Source organism: Lycorma delicatula, chromosome 1 (assembly GCF_047948215.1).
Source record: "Lycorma delicatula isolate Av1 chromosome 1, ASM4794821v1, whole genome shotgun sequence".
In the NCBI taxonomy this organism is placed as follows: domain Eukaryota; kingdom Metazoa; phylum Arthropoda; class Insecta; order Hemiptera; family Fulgoridae; genus Lycorma; species Lycorma delicatula.
In genome coordinates this window covers 294587032-294602924 of record NC_134455.1, presented here as the reverse complement: position 1 = coordinate 294602924, position 15893 = coordinate 294587032, and the positions used below count along the sequence as shown (strand labels likewise).

Here is a 15893-nt window from a genome sequence, read left to right as displayed (position 1 = left end):
AACAACAAATTGGATTAAAATAATTTCTTAATTAATTTATTTTATTTGTAGAAATGAAAGCATAGAATTAAATACAACAAACGATAAATAAAAATGATGCTGATGTAAAAAAAGAGAAAAATGTTATAAACAAAAATAACATAGAATTGTAAAAAAAAAAAAAAAAAAACAAAAAAGTAAATAAGCCTGCTTAAAAGAGGTATAAACTTCGGTAAAATAAAACATTTTGTAAGTAAGTTTAACAAAAACTAAATAATCTATATATATATATATATAAAAATGAATGTTTGTCTGTCTGTATGTCTCTTATGCCTTCCTAAACCGTTCATCTGATAGTGAAGAAACTTTGGGGAATGGTTGGATGCATGCCAGGGAAGGTTTCTAATTAGTTTGGACCTGCTAGGTGGCGCTGGCGTTGAGATATTTTGAAAAATTGTATTTATGGTCTGATTTGCCTCATATTCAGAATACATGCTACTTACATAGAAAGAATTATCTCTGCAAAAAATGAACCCGTTAGATGGCGCTGGGGGTTGAGATATTTAGAACAATTATATTTATGGACCGATTTGGTTCATATTCAGAATATAAATATTGGTTACGTGAAAAGAAATATTTTTTGCAAAAACTATACCCGCTAGGTGGGGCCGGTGTCGAGATATTTACGAAACAAACAAACAAATATACATACAGACTTTTTTATTATATATATATATATATATATATAAAAGGCATGTTTGTATGTGTGTCCGCTAAAGACCAAAAAACTAATGGACCAATTTACACGCAGGCAAAAGGGAAAAGGGGAAAATGGAAAACGTGGAAAAGAAAAGGGAAAAATGGGAAATGGGGAAAAGGTGAAGAGAAAAGGGGAAAATGGGAAATGGGGAAAAGGTGGAAGAGAAAAGGGGAAAATGGGAAAGGGTAAAAAGAAAACTGGAGAAGGGGAAGGAGAAGGGTGAAAGGGGAAGGAGAATAAGTGAAACTAAAATTTGTGAAGTTTTTTAATTTTTTTATCAAATTTTCAATTGTGTTCATTTAAACTCTCTCTCTCACTCTTTCTTTCTCTCTCTCTCTCTCTCTATATATATATATATATATATATATATATATATATATATATATATATATATATGTATAGCAATAGCGAAGCATTGCCGGGTCTGCTAGTATTTTATAAAAGACCAAACTACAAAAATGTGGTTACATTTTAGTTCTGTGAAGCTATTGCAAAATTAAATTTGCTTTTAATTTGTATAGGGCATTTTCTTTCTTAGAGATTCAAAGGCCCTACATTCAAAGGCCGGAGAAACAGCCATGTTTCTCCGAGTACCATGCTTACATGGTACTCGGAGAAACATGGCTTTCTTTCTTTGGAACAATGTGGTTTCCGACAAGGACGATCTTCCATTGACCATTTAGTGTCAATGGAAACAGCCATACAAAACGCCTTCCTAAACCGCCAACATCTCATCGCTATCTTCTTCGATGTAAAGAAGGTGTACGACACAGCCTGGCGACGTGGTATTCTTAACACCCTTAAGAGATAGGGAATCAAGGGAAATATGCTTGCTTTTATCCGGGGATTCTTAAATCACAGAACGTTTCGAGTTCGTGTAGACGATTCACTTTCAGACAGTGTCGTCTCGGAAAACGGAGTACCTCAGGTAGTGTATTAAGTGCCACCTTGTTTTCTGTAGCCATAAACAGCATTACCAATTGTATACAGCCTCCTGTCTCTTGTTCTCTATTCGTTGACGATTTTGTTATTTACATTGCGAGCCTTTCAAAGCCCACTGCAGAGCGACTGCTACAGAACACTATATTTCGCCTTGAGGCTTGGTCCAAAACTATTGGTTTCACATTTTCATCCGACAAAACGAAATGTGTAGTCTTTTCTCCGCTACGAAACCCTTCTATTCCGCAAGTTTTTCTGAACCGAGAGATTATTGCTATCTATCCTTACGTCAAGTTTCTAGGTTTGCTTTTTGATAGCCGTCTTACTTGGGTCAAACATATAAAGGAATTAAGGACAAAATGTTCCAAACTTTTAGATATGATGCGGGTTCTTAGTAACACCAATTGGGGAGCCGATCGGTCTTGTATGTTAAGTTTTTACTATTCACTAGTTCGTTCCCGTTTGGATTATAGTTGTGTCGCCTACTCTTCAGCTCGTCAAACCGTACTTAAGATGCTGGACGGTGTACATCATGCTTTTCTTCGGTTTGCCACAGGTGCGTTTAGGTCAAGCCCTATCGCAAACTTACTTGTAGACTGTGGCAGCCATCACTATCGGATAGACGGGACCAGCTTGTGTTGTCTTATTTTGCCCGTCTCAAAGGACAGCCAAATCACCCGGCTTTTGACCCCTAGAAATCCTAATTTAAGGAAGTATGAGGACCTTCCACGCTGTACTGCACCTGTAGGTGTCCGTACCCGACGTCTGCTGCAGCATATAAATGTTGACACTCCGTCGTTCTTCCATCATGCCCGTGGAGAATAAACCTTGTAAATTTTATATTTGACCTTACAACATACGATAAACAATCAACACCATCTACTGTTTTCCGGCAAATGTTTCAGTATATTCTCACCAAAATGAACCCAGATGCGGTGATATACACTGATGGATCGAAACTATACGATACCGTTGGTTGTGCTTTTGTTGTCAATGAAAGAACTTATATGTTTGGCCTACCCGGTATTACGAGTCTGTTCACCGCTGAACTACTCGCTATAAATAAGGCCCTAAATATCATTAACCCTAAATATAGAAACATTCTTATTTGCAGTGACTCGTGTAGTGCTCTCCAGGCGTTAGAAAACTTCTATTCCAAGCATCCTGTCGTCACTGAAATTTATGATGCAATCGCTGAGTTAGGTAATCGTAACACAGAGGTAAGTTTTTGCTGGGTCCCTAGCCACGTAGGGATTCCAGGTAATGAACAAGCAGATTATGCTCCGAAAGAAGCGTGTATTCAACCTCCTTTTATCACCCGAGTTACTGCCTTTAATTTTATTAATCGTGTAAAACAATCACTGAGAGCAAGGTGGCAAAGTGACCGGACGACTACCGTCGATAATAAACTGTGATGGATTAAAGATTCAGTGTTGCCACGGAGCTCTTCTTGCAGGAAATCTCGTCGTGAGGAAGTGGTCCTTGCAGGTTACGAATAGGACATACGAGGATCACACACGAATACTAATGTCAGAAGTCCCGCCCCTATGCACACGATGCAACTGCCGCATGACTGTGACCCACATTCTCGTGGACTGCGTATGTTATGCGGCGTTGCGTCGTAAGTTTAATCTACCTAGAAAAATCCGTGGTATCTTGTACAATAATAGCGGAATTTTGGACCGGATATTTCTGTTTTTGCATAGCACCAGGTTACTGCAAAAAAATTAATAATATCATATATATTTTTATGCTAGAACAGTTGTTGATATTTTTTAACCTTTACTTCCAATTTTGATTTATTTTGGTTCTATGTCTTTAATTTTATTATCCGGGAAGGGAACCTTTTGCACAACCCATCGGAATTAGGTAAGTTTTATATAGTTTCTTTATTCGATTATTTTAACATTTATATTTTAAAGACTTTGTAGTTTTATTTTACCTTCTTGACTCTTGTGATAAATTTTTATTATATGATTAATATTAATTTTAACCTTATAAGTTTTAATATTTTAGAGTTATTTTACCCTTTTATTAATAAAATTCCAGGCTATGATAACGCCCAGGCGTTTTTCGCCCACAAAAAAAAATAGGTTTATTCTACAATAAGCATGAATAGAAAAAAATTATTTTGTCTGAAGCTGATTTATCTGGACTACTTATAGACAGTTTTCTTAAAATGGTTTTGCAAAAAGCAGAGGGCACGGACCATTTTATGTAAATCTGAAATTACAATTGGATGTAATTACTTTAAACATGAATATTTACATGATGATATAATGGTTTGATGACAAATAAGTAATGCAATTTTATCAGATTGTCAACCCATATATAGCTGAAGTTGCAATAATGTAACATAATTTGTGTTGCGATATTATTACATGAAATAATATTTCTTAACTGTTTTTAAGTACCCTGTTTTAATAACAATCTTGCACATTATTAAATAATAGCAAAAATCTTTTTGTTGGTAATAACTATTTTATGTTACTGTTCACTAAATTTAATCATTTTTGCTTCTTTTGAGATGGCCTGTATAATTTATATAAGAATAAATTCTGATGTACAGTTTTATTTTAACTAATCATTACGTTCTTAAAAATAGCGATATTTTTCTATGTAAACTTACCTTACCATCAATTATTTATTATGTCTATATCTAGGGAAAAAAATTAATGTTGTGTTTTCTCAACTTCAGCAGTAAGAAAAGCCATGAGCCGCCAGCAGTACAGAGAAATAAAAAAACTTTACATTTAGCTGACAATAATATGTTAAATACTACAAACAATTTCTCTAAAGTGCAGCCTTACACTGATCCTCTGAATAAAAAAACATTCTTAGTTAATCAGCAGTGAATTATCAACTAGAAGAGTACTTACAGATTATTTTATAAAAAAGTGATGCTTATAGATCAAAGAGATGTATCACACATCAGAAGAGATTGTATGTATGAGAGGAAAGAAAAATTGGTAATTTTCCACGGAATGGAGATACCTTATTTGTTTTTTTAGTTACACATTTAATTAATCTGAAGACTAAATAAAAATATGCTAAATACATGTTAGATGCCACAACAGCTACAGGCGATTCACAAAATACAAGCCACTTGTGAAAGCGGCTTTTCATTTCCTGACAATAACAACCATCTTGTACCAGCAAGATTTCTAGGGGAAGTAGAGTGAAGGAGTCACCCACTGTTTTTCTTCACAAAGATACATACTGCTGCATATCAGCATTCTAAGTTATCTGAAATTAGGTGGTATTCATCCTAGAAATTGTACTCTCATTAAATGGTCAAGATATATAATGAACATTATTACTATCAGAGAAAGAAACTCGGAAAAATTCTTACTAGTGCTGATTGTATCTCAAAAGCTTTATATGAAGCAGAGTAATAAAAGAGCATTATATATGCTGTCTCTACTTAATAGACATGAAGATTATTACAGTTCAGCATTTAAGAATGATTTCTTCTTCTTAGTGCAACTTTATTCATTCTTATAATCTATAACGGAAAACCATTATAAATGATTAATTAAAGTATATAAGAGCATTAATCCCATATAAATAAGCTATACATAAGTATTTCTGAGTTTTCTGTAATAGTCAATAGGCTTTTCTTGTTGTAATAGTGGATTCAAATAGACCACCAGATAGGAAATAGATCACCATACCTACTTAGAACTTGGAAGTAAGACAATTACAGTATTTTTATAATTGCTTTATTACTATAAATATATGAAATATTCAATAAACTAAATTAATGAAAGCATTTATAAGCATTCTCAGTAGAAAACTGTCATGTTATCCAAAACTTTTTAACTAGATGTAAAAAGTATATGTTATTAGAGTACTTTAAAACTGAAAATATATTACTTCATGAATATGTGTAAAATTAATTATACATACTCTATTATACTTACTTGATTGTTAAAATCCCATGGTGTTATAGAAAACTGAATCACAGGCATGAATGTATTTACTTGTAGCCACCTTATGAATAATTCCTCTGTTACAACATCACTGCCATAAGCATTACCTCCAACCATATCTGGTAAAACCCATGAATAACCATGTAAATTCAATAATAAACATGTCGTAATCACTGTCTGCAATCCATTTTGAAGATTCCATTTACTATCCTTGTCCAACATTCTAATATATATTGGATAATGCTGAGTGTTATGGCCAACCCTAACTTCAGTTAGTTTACCAAATACTGAGACAGTACTGACGTAGGAAGTCGTAAATGAGTTTGGATAATAATCTGGGTCACCAGTTAATAATGAATTCTGGAAAAATTCCAAAAATTTTAATGTTTTAATAAATTTAAATCAAATGCATTTCACTAGGAGTTAAATTCTCACATTTTATTACATAATGCTGATTCCTAGCTTGGCTGTCCCATTCTCAAATAAAACAACAGTATTTTGTATATTCTAATTTTATACCTAACAAAAGAGCTATTCCTTTTAAATCTCTACTTATGTTCCAACTATGCTTTTTATAATTTACTTTTTCAATAACAGTTTTCATAAAATAATATGTTTCTTTCATATTAATTCCATAACAGATTGGTATAGGATATTTATTACTATTATGAAGCAGAACTGCTTTTATGTTATACTTGGACAAGTTATTGAAAAGGAGTTAATTCTCAGGTTCATGAAATTGCTCTAATTATTAAAATAAGCTCATCAATATCTGTAAGTAAACTAAGTAATTTTCTTCAGCAAAGAGTTAAGAAAAATCCCTTTGTCGGCATTGATAGCTCAAAATTTTTAGATTTCTTATAAGTAAATTCCAACATTGCAATCTTGAACTTCAGCTTGATTTTTTTATAAGTTTAAATCTCTTACCAAGTCATTTACTTCACTTTGTGATATAAGGTGTGGCTCACTAGATTGTAACTCAGAGTCTAATTGCGTTCTTTCATAATGTCCACTTCTTCATCACTGTTTTCACAAAACAAGTTTTCAGGAACCTCAAGAACTTGAATTGATTCACTGTAAGGTACAGGTCTGAATGCAGAAGGCAATGGAAAGATAAGTACAGTGTGTTTAGACTTCTTAGAAATTCCAGACATATTAGTTAAACAGAAATAACAATCAGTTAAGTGATCTTTTTGTTCATGTCATAGGGATATCAAATGCAATCCTTTTAGCCATCCTCTTAAGTTGACTCCATAGTTACTACCTGTAAATATTATATGGGGAGTCCATGTCTTATCCTGATCACTGATTTTACAGTCAGAGTACAATTTATAAGCTATTTTAATTAAAGGTGTCATGTTTTCTTATGTAATTTTACGGTGGACTCACACACATGTAATAAAAATTATCTGAATTATTTACACATACATGAAGCATTATGAGAGTTCTCTGTTCACTCACTTAATACAGTTATCACACTAACTGAAGAAATTATAGTATTAAAGCAGCAGGCTAACAAAGCCAACAAGCTTTGTGTTGTTTTATATTGTAGAGACTTAATGAATCTTGTTCATGTATGCTTTAACAGAGGGGTATGGTGTCATGATATATTAAGATTTAAGTTATTGTTTCATAATAAAAAAATTTTGTTTCACAGTGTTAAAAAAAAAAAAAACTGAGCACATAAATATAAAGTAATCATATAAAATAAAAAAACATACACGTATAATCATGCATCATATAACACCAACAACTTTCAAAATTTAGATGAAATTTTTCAAAAACGTAGGACAATAAAAAAATGTTGACTTCAAATTTATTTTCAGCATTACAAAATAGATACAGAAATGGTTTGATGTACCACATGTTAAGAAACAAAAATTGTTTGGAAGTAGTGCAAATTAAACGTAACAACTAAATGTACTACTAATGCATATTTTTTTCAAACTTACCAACGGTATGAAACTACATTCACCAGCATCAAATTTAAAACCATCAATACCACTTTTTTCCAAAAACTCTTTATGTTTATCTTGAAACCATTTCTTTACTGTCAAATTAGTAAAATCATAAATACTGCCCAATCCATTCCACCACATGTTTACATCATAACCAGATAAATTTTTTACAAAGAAACCCGTATTGTTTAAAAGTGAGTAATTGCCACAATCAACATTAACGAATGGATGGCGCCATATTGTTATCCTGAAACCAATTTTCTTTAATTTACTACTTAACAGTTTTATATCTGGAAACCTTGTTTTATTAAATATCATGCTACCATAACATGTTTCCCATCTGTCATCTATTTCAAGCTGACTGTTATTAAATTGATGGTGAATTATAGATTCAGCATATTTTAATATTGCTGTTTCATTAATATCAGCTTTAAATTTTACCCATGTTGACCAAATAGGATGTTCAACCATTTTTGTATCAGGAATATCTAATGGTTTACTGATAAATTTTTCTTGTATGGCATATTCTAGTGCTTTTCTAGGGTCATCTAGTTGACAAACTGTGTACTTAAGTTTAATATTACGTTTCTGAGTATTGTATGGATATGTATTATTTGATATTAGACATAATGAATTACTTTTATGATAATTTGAATCAATGAATAAAGGTACATCATAATGAACAAAAATAAATAAGCCTTGAGAATTTAACCAGTATGGCTCAACTAATCCCATATTATTTTGAAGGGAAGTAATATATGGTAAGCTCATAAACCTTAATTTTTCAACTGGCCATAATTGTTCATTCCATTCTGGACCTCCAAACCAATTTGCATTGCCATAACTTAAACAATCTTCAACAGGTTCTGAATTATTCCATTCAATATTGTGACAAAAACCATTCAATTTTTGAATTCTTAAGAATGTAACATTTTTCCAATTCAAGCATATGGTATCAGTTTTATTGTCCGTGCAAGGAATTATATTTTTGCCCTTTTTTAAATTCACACCTAACTCGGCAAACAATGCTGGTTCATTTTCTGAAATAAAAGTAGAACAAATCTATTTAGATAAGAAAATTATTGAGATGATGAATAGAGTAATGGTTATTAAGAAAGAATTTTAAGAGTAAATATAATCTTTAATGTTCATTTATAAACGAGCGATTCAGTTGGAGTTAATTTATGTGACCAAATCTATTAAGTAACCAGAAATTTGGGATGATTGTTGGCTTGCTCACTTGACTGTACAGAACAGTATTGTTAATGTATTGTTAATTCAAATTATTAATGAATAATTAATACAATACTTCAAACAGTATTGTTAATGTACAGATTATTTAAAAAACAATTCTATTTTTTTTCACTCTGATTAAAATAATTTGCTTTTAGATTTACACATAGTACAATTGTAAGATCACAAGAATATGATATTATAATTGTGAGATAAAAATGAAAATGAATTATGTAATATTCTAGAAGAATTGTAAAAAAATGCAACTTTCTTAATACATTGTTTGACAATGTTATTTTCAAATGAATACTACTCTTCTGTTATACAAATTATTATACTATCATACTAGCAAAATAAAAATTGTACATTTCTGTACCTTTACATTCACAAACATGTTATCTTTCAGCAACGCTGGGTTATACTGAAAGCCTGAGAGTGTTTGATTCTAGGTCAGGTTTGATATTTTTAACAACAAACAGAATTCATTTCTCAATATCATAAAAATAATTAATAATAATAAAAAGGAAGTAGTTGTAATTAGGCATCAGTAGTTGCCAAAATTAATAAATAAACTCTGTAGCTAATGAGAAAGTATTTTATTATGCCTATATTGCCATTTATAGAGAATTAATGATCTAAAGCATCTACCCACCAATCTATTAAACAACTGTTTTTTTTTTTAATTTCCTTTTTTAAAATAATCTTCTCTTTTAGATATATTTTTAATTAAGATTGAAAAAAGTATCTATTTATTTGTGTTTAATAAACACTACACTGAAGATGTAGTAATTTTAAATATAATTAATTTTTAGCACATTCCTTAATTTGTTTCTCTGTACTTCTTAATCCTTTTCTTTTATTAATACTGCATCAATAGGGAAAATTACATTTAACAAGTTAAATTACATTTTCTTTTACACTAGTCCTTTGAATTCTAAAAGTTCAGTAAAATCTTAACTATATTTTAATGGTGACTCTTTTACTCCTTACAGCTTTCTCACTCAAAAAGCCTTCCTTTTCACATTATTGTTTATTTCATGAATATATAAGTATTACAAATAGAAAAATAGTTTTGATATTACATTTTTTATAATTTTTCATTCTTCCCTTGTTACATTGTAAAATGAAATGGTGCTAATGAAATTATATAAACTGGTTATGCATAACCTCTTTCTATAGGTAAGAGAAGGATTGTATAGTTTTAGGATAACAAGATACCAAACTTTATTGAAAATGGTCAATTAGAAAAAAAGTGCTTTTAGTTGATTTGGAACCTCCCATTAATACTTTATAGAGAGTTTACTAATGTGTACATATAACACACAGTATATGAAATACATCCACTCATACATAACTCTTTAAGATTGAGTATTTTTGCATTGATATCTTTCATCTGTTTCTCTTTCTTCAACATTTAGTTTTCTCATTTCACTGTGACGTAAAAGGAATCACTATTGCTTAGCATTAGTGACAATGTGTGAGCAGGTTTGTACATTTCTGCACATTCCCATAATGATTACTAAAATTATTAGATATGAGAAACCATAAACCAAAATTACTAAACTGTTCAATGTTGAAATCCAGTTAGAACTTAAAAAAATATTTTTTTTATACAATAAACATATAATTTTATCAAAATGTTCTGAACTATTTTTTGAGAAAATTAGTTTTTAAATTAATTATTTTAACAAAGAGAAAATAAATATTTTTTCAGATCAGTACATAATAGTACATTTAGTTCATGTCTGTAAGATAAATTATAAATACAAAAACAAATTGAGATAAAAAATAAATGTGATTAAAGTCTATATTATTTAAACACAAGCACATGAAATAAGGTTACGGTAAATATATTTTACATAAAAAAAATTCAATAAAATAATTCACAACTCAGATGGTGCTACTGAAAACTATTTTCAGCACATATTTGAGTACATACTGAACAGGATGCACAATAATAAATGTTTTTTTATTATTATTTTTATATTAGTTTTATTTTTCAATAACATTGGAATGAAGATTGTTTATAGATACTAAAACCACGAACAGAAAAATACATGACAAAGTTTTATGTGATACAATATATGATGACTAGGCACAAAAAAATTAGTTCATTTACTGCTAGATTTACAGGATCTAGCATGCATTATTTATATGTTATTATTTTAAAAAGATCATTATTATGTTTAAGGTTTCTTTTTTATTATTATTGGTTTAAGGTTTCTCAGAACCTTGAAATGTGGCTTTAAACATTATTATTATTAATTATTAAATAATTAATAAATTATTAATTAAAATTATTATTTTAATTATAAATTGAACTAACAATCTTATCTTTAAAAAATTCTTATCATTAGATTTTTAATTTGAATTAAAATAGTAAATTTTTAGAGATTATGGAACAATTTGTACATTATTTAAAATATATTAAACTACTTTTCCAAGAAAGATGAGTTCATTTTCATATTTTAAGATAGAATAAAGTTTTTAGAACTTGATAACAAAATAACATGATTTGAATGACTTACTGCTGTTAAATTTGCTGTTGTGAACATGATTTTACAATCTACTGATCAGCATAACAACATATGAGGGCATTTAAAATTATTAGACATTATTAAATTATATATACATTATCCTTCTAGACGATCTTTTCAATTATACAGTTCCTTAATCAGTGGAATCACTGGTATGGGATGGCACCATTAATTATAGCCAACCTCAAAGTAGTTTAGAAATGTCTTTAGTTTAGTTTTAGTTTTGTAGTAATGTATTTGTTTGTTTATATAGTATGGCATTTTGTTTTTTCAGATTTACTATTTGTAAACTTCATATAATTCAAGATGATATCTTGAATTTAACAAATACATTTAAAAAAAACAAGTTCTCAGCACTTTTTTTTTTAAATCTATGAAAATTAAATCTCCATCATGGTGGATTTTTAATTTTTGTCTGCCATCTTGGATCCACCATATTGAACCAAACTTAATTTTTGTAAACAGGAAGGTGGGACTTATGACACATGATTTTGATTTAAAATTTTATAAAAAAAAAACAATGGTAAACCCTGTTTTTCTGTTAATGCCTTCGTTATCAAGTTATAAGCATTCAAAATTGCAATGATGGAAAAATCGTGTTAAAAATAAAACAGGGTAAAACGCACTGCTTGAACAATTTTTTCATTTTAATTCATAATGCATGCAATAAGTGCTATAATATTGATAATAATAAACAATAACTAATAATTAACAACCCAACAACAAATTAAACAGCTATATCAACTGATATTATTTTGTAATCAAAAATTAACTTCATCAAAAATCATGTGTCATATGTCCACCTTCCTATTTAAGAAAATTAAGTTTGATTTAACGTGATGGATCGAAGATGGTGGGCAAAAATTAAAAACCCACGATAATGAAGATTTTTTTTTAATTTTATAGAACCCCATTTCTTTGTGCCTCCAAATACCTGTCACATATGCAGTATAAAGCTGTTTCCATACTTAAATATCACCCTGTATAACTATTATACTATAACACTATTATTACACTTGAATTACAGTCTATATTTGACAGTACTATATTTAACATAAAGATAGGATGTTAAAGGAAATTTTATTATCATAACATACTTTAAATTTAAAGAGAAAGTTTTATTTTTAATTGACTGAACAAAGATTTATTCTATAAATTTTAACATATCATGTTATCAATAGTGTAAATGTAAAAAAGTAAAAATTATTAAAAAAAAAAACATTACTCAATATGGGCTATGGCCAAAATTACTTTAATGAAAAAAAAGTAAGGTAAAAATGTTCTTTAATTTTGTACTTTGTTTAGTAGCTGAATAAGTTTTATATTATACAATTAGATATATATATATATATTAATATATAAGTTTATATTTAATAGATCAACCCTAAGTACAGAACAAATGAAAAAGGATGACTTACCTTATTTCATTAAATAACAGAAGTGCTTTTGTTAATTTGATTCACATCATCAACTACATGCATTATATATAAATATATATTACAAAACCATCAAAAAATTGTGACCCACCCATTCACTTATAGTTTTATGTTAAAAATATTTTTAAACCAATCACACACACTTCCTTAAAAAATTTTAAATTTAATTTAATTTATCATACTTTAAAACCATAAAAAATTTAAAACCTTTTATTTAAATTTAAAATTATAATCCCAACAAGAGAAAAACATAAAATATAATCTTTTTTTAAATATTAAAAAATATAAAAATTGTTAAAAAATAACAAAGATCAATTAATTAAAATTAAGATGTAAAAATTTAATTAAAACAAGAATAAAAATTAAAACTTTTAAAATAAAAAGAAAAAGTTAAGTAAAGCAAAATCATTTCACTGATTTACTTTACTCAACTCTTTTATATTTTTAAAATTTTTATATTATTTGTTTTTATTTCTTGTTGGGATTATAATTTAAAATTTTTAATTTAATAAAAGGTTTAAATTTTTGTATTGTTTTAAAGTATGATAAATTAAATTTAATTTAAACATTTTAAAGAAGTTGATTGGTTTAAAAACATTTTTAACATAAAATTATAAGTGAATGGGCGGTATGTTGTCATGGATTGCAAGTTTTTGATGACTTTGTAATATATATAATGTATGCAGCTGATGATGCGAATCAAATTCATGAAAGTGCTTCTGTTATGTAATGAAATACAGTAAGTCATCCTATTTCAATTGTTCTGTACTTAGGGTTGATCTATTAAATATAAATTAATTTGTACTGGTACAGAGGAGTATGGTTATTAAAAGAATTGTTTTTTAAAAAATTATATAAATATATATAATATATTAAGGGGTTTTGTAACTGGTTTAAGATGAGCATCAGTAACAATAATGCCAACAGCAGTAATTACATTAACAAAGGAGAGCTGCATAATTAACTTGGAAAAGAATTCTTGGAAGAACTATTTCTTCAAAATTTGAAAGTTCATCATTAATATTTATGTATATTAGATGCAATAACCTGAATAGTTCTAGGCAACTTGAATTGAAACATGACAGCAATTTGAATAAATAACAAGATTCCAAACCCTGTTTACTTAGAAGAATGGGAACTGAGTTTCTTCACAGAGTCAAATATACTGTTGCATATCAGTATGCCAAGCTCACTAGAATGCAGCTGATATTCAATCTAGGAATAGACACCTTCACTCAGTTCACTACAGAAATTGGCTGAACAATGAACTGTTTTATTCTAAACAAAGAACTCTGATTAGTGGCAATTGTACCTCAAATCCTTTACATTGTCATAAGAAATATTGAGACAAATAGTAAAAAAAACAAATTAATGTACTCCTTTAGTGGGAAACTATGCATTATTCAGAATAAATCTACTCCGTAGGGATAGAGTAATTAATGATTTTTAAACAATTCTACTCTCTTAGTAAAACTTTTGATAGTTGAAAATTTTAATTATGTATATATTATAATTATTTGAATATGATGAAAAAGAAAAATTATTTCTTATATGATATAAGAAAAACAATACATTATTAAAACTTATTCATTGTATGCAACTTAAGTTATTAGATACGATAAGTTAGAATACTAATACATTCACAAAATTAAAATCACCATTATTGTAGTTCTAGTTACTACATCTTCTTGCAATAGTACATTAATTCATATTTTTAACTTAGTCACTGATTTGTTTTATAAATTATGCAGTATTAACAGTTACAAAAAGCAAATCCCCTTTATTATGATAAAAATAATGGAATTAACAGCAAATCATACCTCCATGCTTTATATCAGACTGTAATATTACTCTCTCTCCAGATGTTAATACAAGGTTTCCAATCCTCTCATTATATAGAATATTCTCAGCAAATACACAACTAAAAGCAACCTGAGAAACCAGCCAGCATTTGAAAAAATCTGAAAAAAATAACCGCTAAAAATAATGCAAAAAAGTTAGCAGACAAAGACAGTTTTTCATTAGCCTTATTAAATGATGTTTCTTCCTGGATATTATTCCTCCATTATCAGTTCAAAGAACTGATTTTAATAGTAATAATGTTTTAGCTGAACTCATTTCCATGGGTAATAGCCAACTATTTAAATAGAGAACATAATTCCCTGTTAATCATTATTCAATTTTTTTTAGCAAAAATGTTTATAATGAATTTAAACTGCTGAATTTCACTAATGATAATATTCACAAATTGATACAATAATTAACAATTCATATTATATGATCTTTACCAAGACCTATCTCTGATGAATAAACAAAATACCTACCTCATAAAGCATATTTTTAGTAGCACTTTTTATAGATTTATTTATGAATATGGCACTGTGGATTTTTGTAACAATTTCATCAGTCATAGCAGGTTTTGGGTGTCCTAAGCATTCATCATCTTGAATCCTTTAAAGTGGAATCTAACTCTTTTTTTGCAATTACAATTTACAATTTTATGTAATTTTTTGCATTTTTCAGAAAATGTAAAAACTTGTTTGCTTTAATCAGTCACTATAAACAAGCAACTAACTAAATACAGGTGTGTGGAATTTTACATATAAATGACCCTCATACTTCCTTAAATATTTGTGAAGCCTTGTGATACCTTTTTGAATATTTTATCATCAAGAATAAGTGAATATGTACCTGTAAGGATTAGTTTAGGCGCTTTCCCCAGCTGGTTTTCCAAAGAGGTCATAAAGATGCCTTAAATATAAGAAAATAACATAGAAACTTTAAAGAGAACTAGGTTGATGGCTTATTACAATGAGTTTGCTTTATTTAAAAGAAAAATGAAACATCTGCAGAATTGAAATGCCATGGCGAGGAGCAGAAGCATTGAAGATGAGAATGACAGGATTCATGAGTGGTTGATTAATAATGAAATGGCTTTGAATCTTGATAAAAATGTTTTCAGAACCTGCATAGTGGTGCACAAAATGTTCTAACATTTGGTTTTGTTAAAAAATATTTATTTGATTGCAACACATAAAAGTAAAATACAATGTGTTTACTATATACCTGGAAATTATATACTACTTATCACATGTTCAATATGACCACCATCACATCTA

The 15893-nt window shown here is 28.8% G+C and overlaps 1 protein-coding gene across 5 annotated transcripts in view; it reads right to left on the bottom strand.

The window, feature by feature from the left end:
- The window catches only part of LOC142332984 (myogenesis-regulating glycosidase-like), a 42224-nt gene that overhangs the window by 19491 nt on the left and 6840 nt on the right, over positions 1 to 15893 (bottom strand). For all 5 annotated transcript variants that reach the window (XR_012758481.1, XR_012758472.1, XR_012758471.1 and 2 more), the window contains exons 3-5: positions 14595 to 14735; positions 7563 to 8608; positions 5602 to 5970 (exon numbers count right to left, since the gene is read on the bottom strand). Coding sequence is in view for 2 of the 5 variants with exons in the window: in XM_075379763.1 (XP_075235878.1) it covers positions 5602 to 5970; positions 7563 to 8608; positions 14595 to 14735 (1556 nt within the window). In the remaining 3 variants the exon portion in view is untranslated. The remainder of the gene's footprint in view (positions 1 to 5601; positions 5971 to 7562; positions 8609 to 14594; positions 14736 to 15893) is intronic.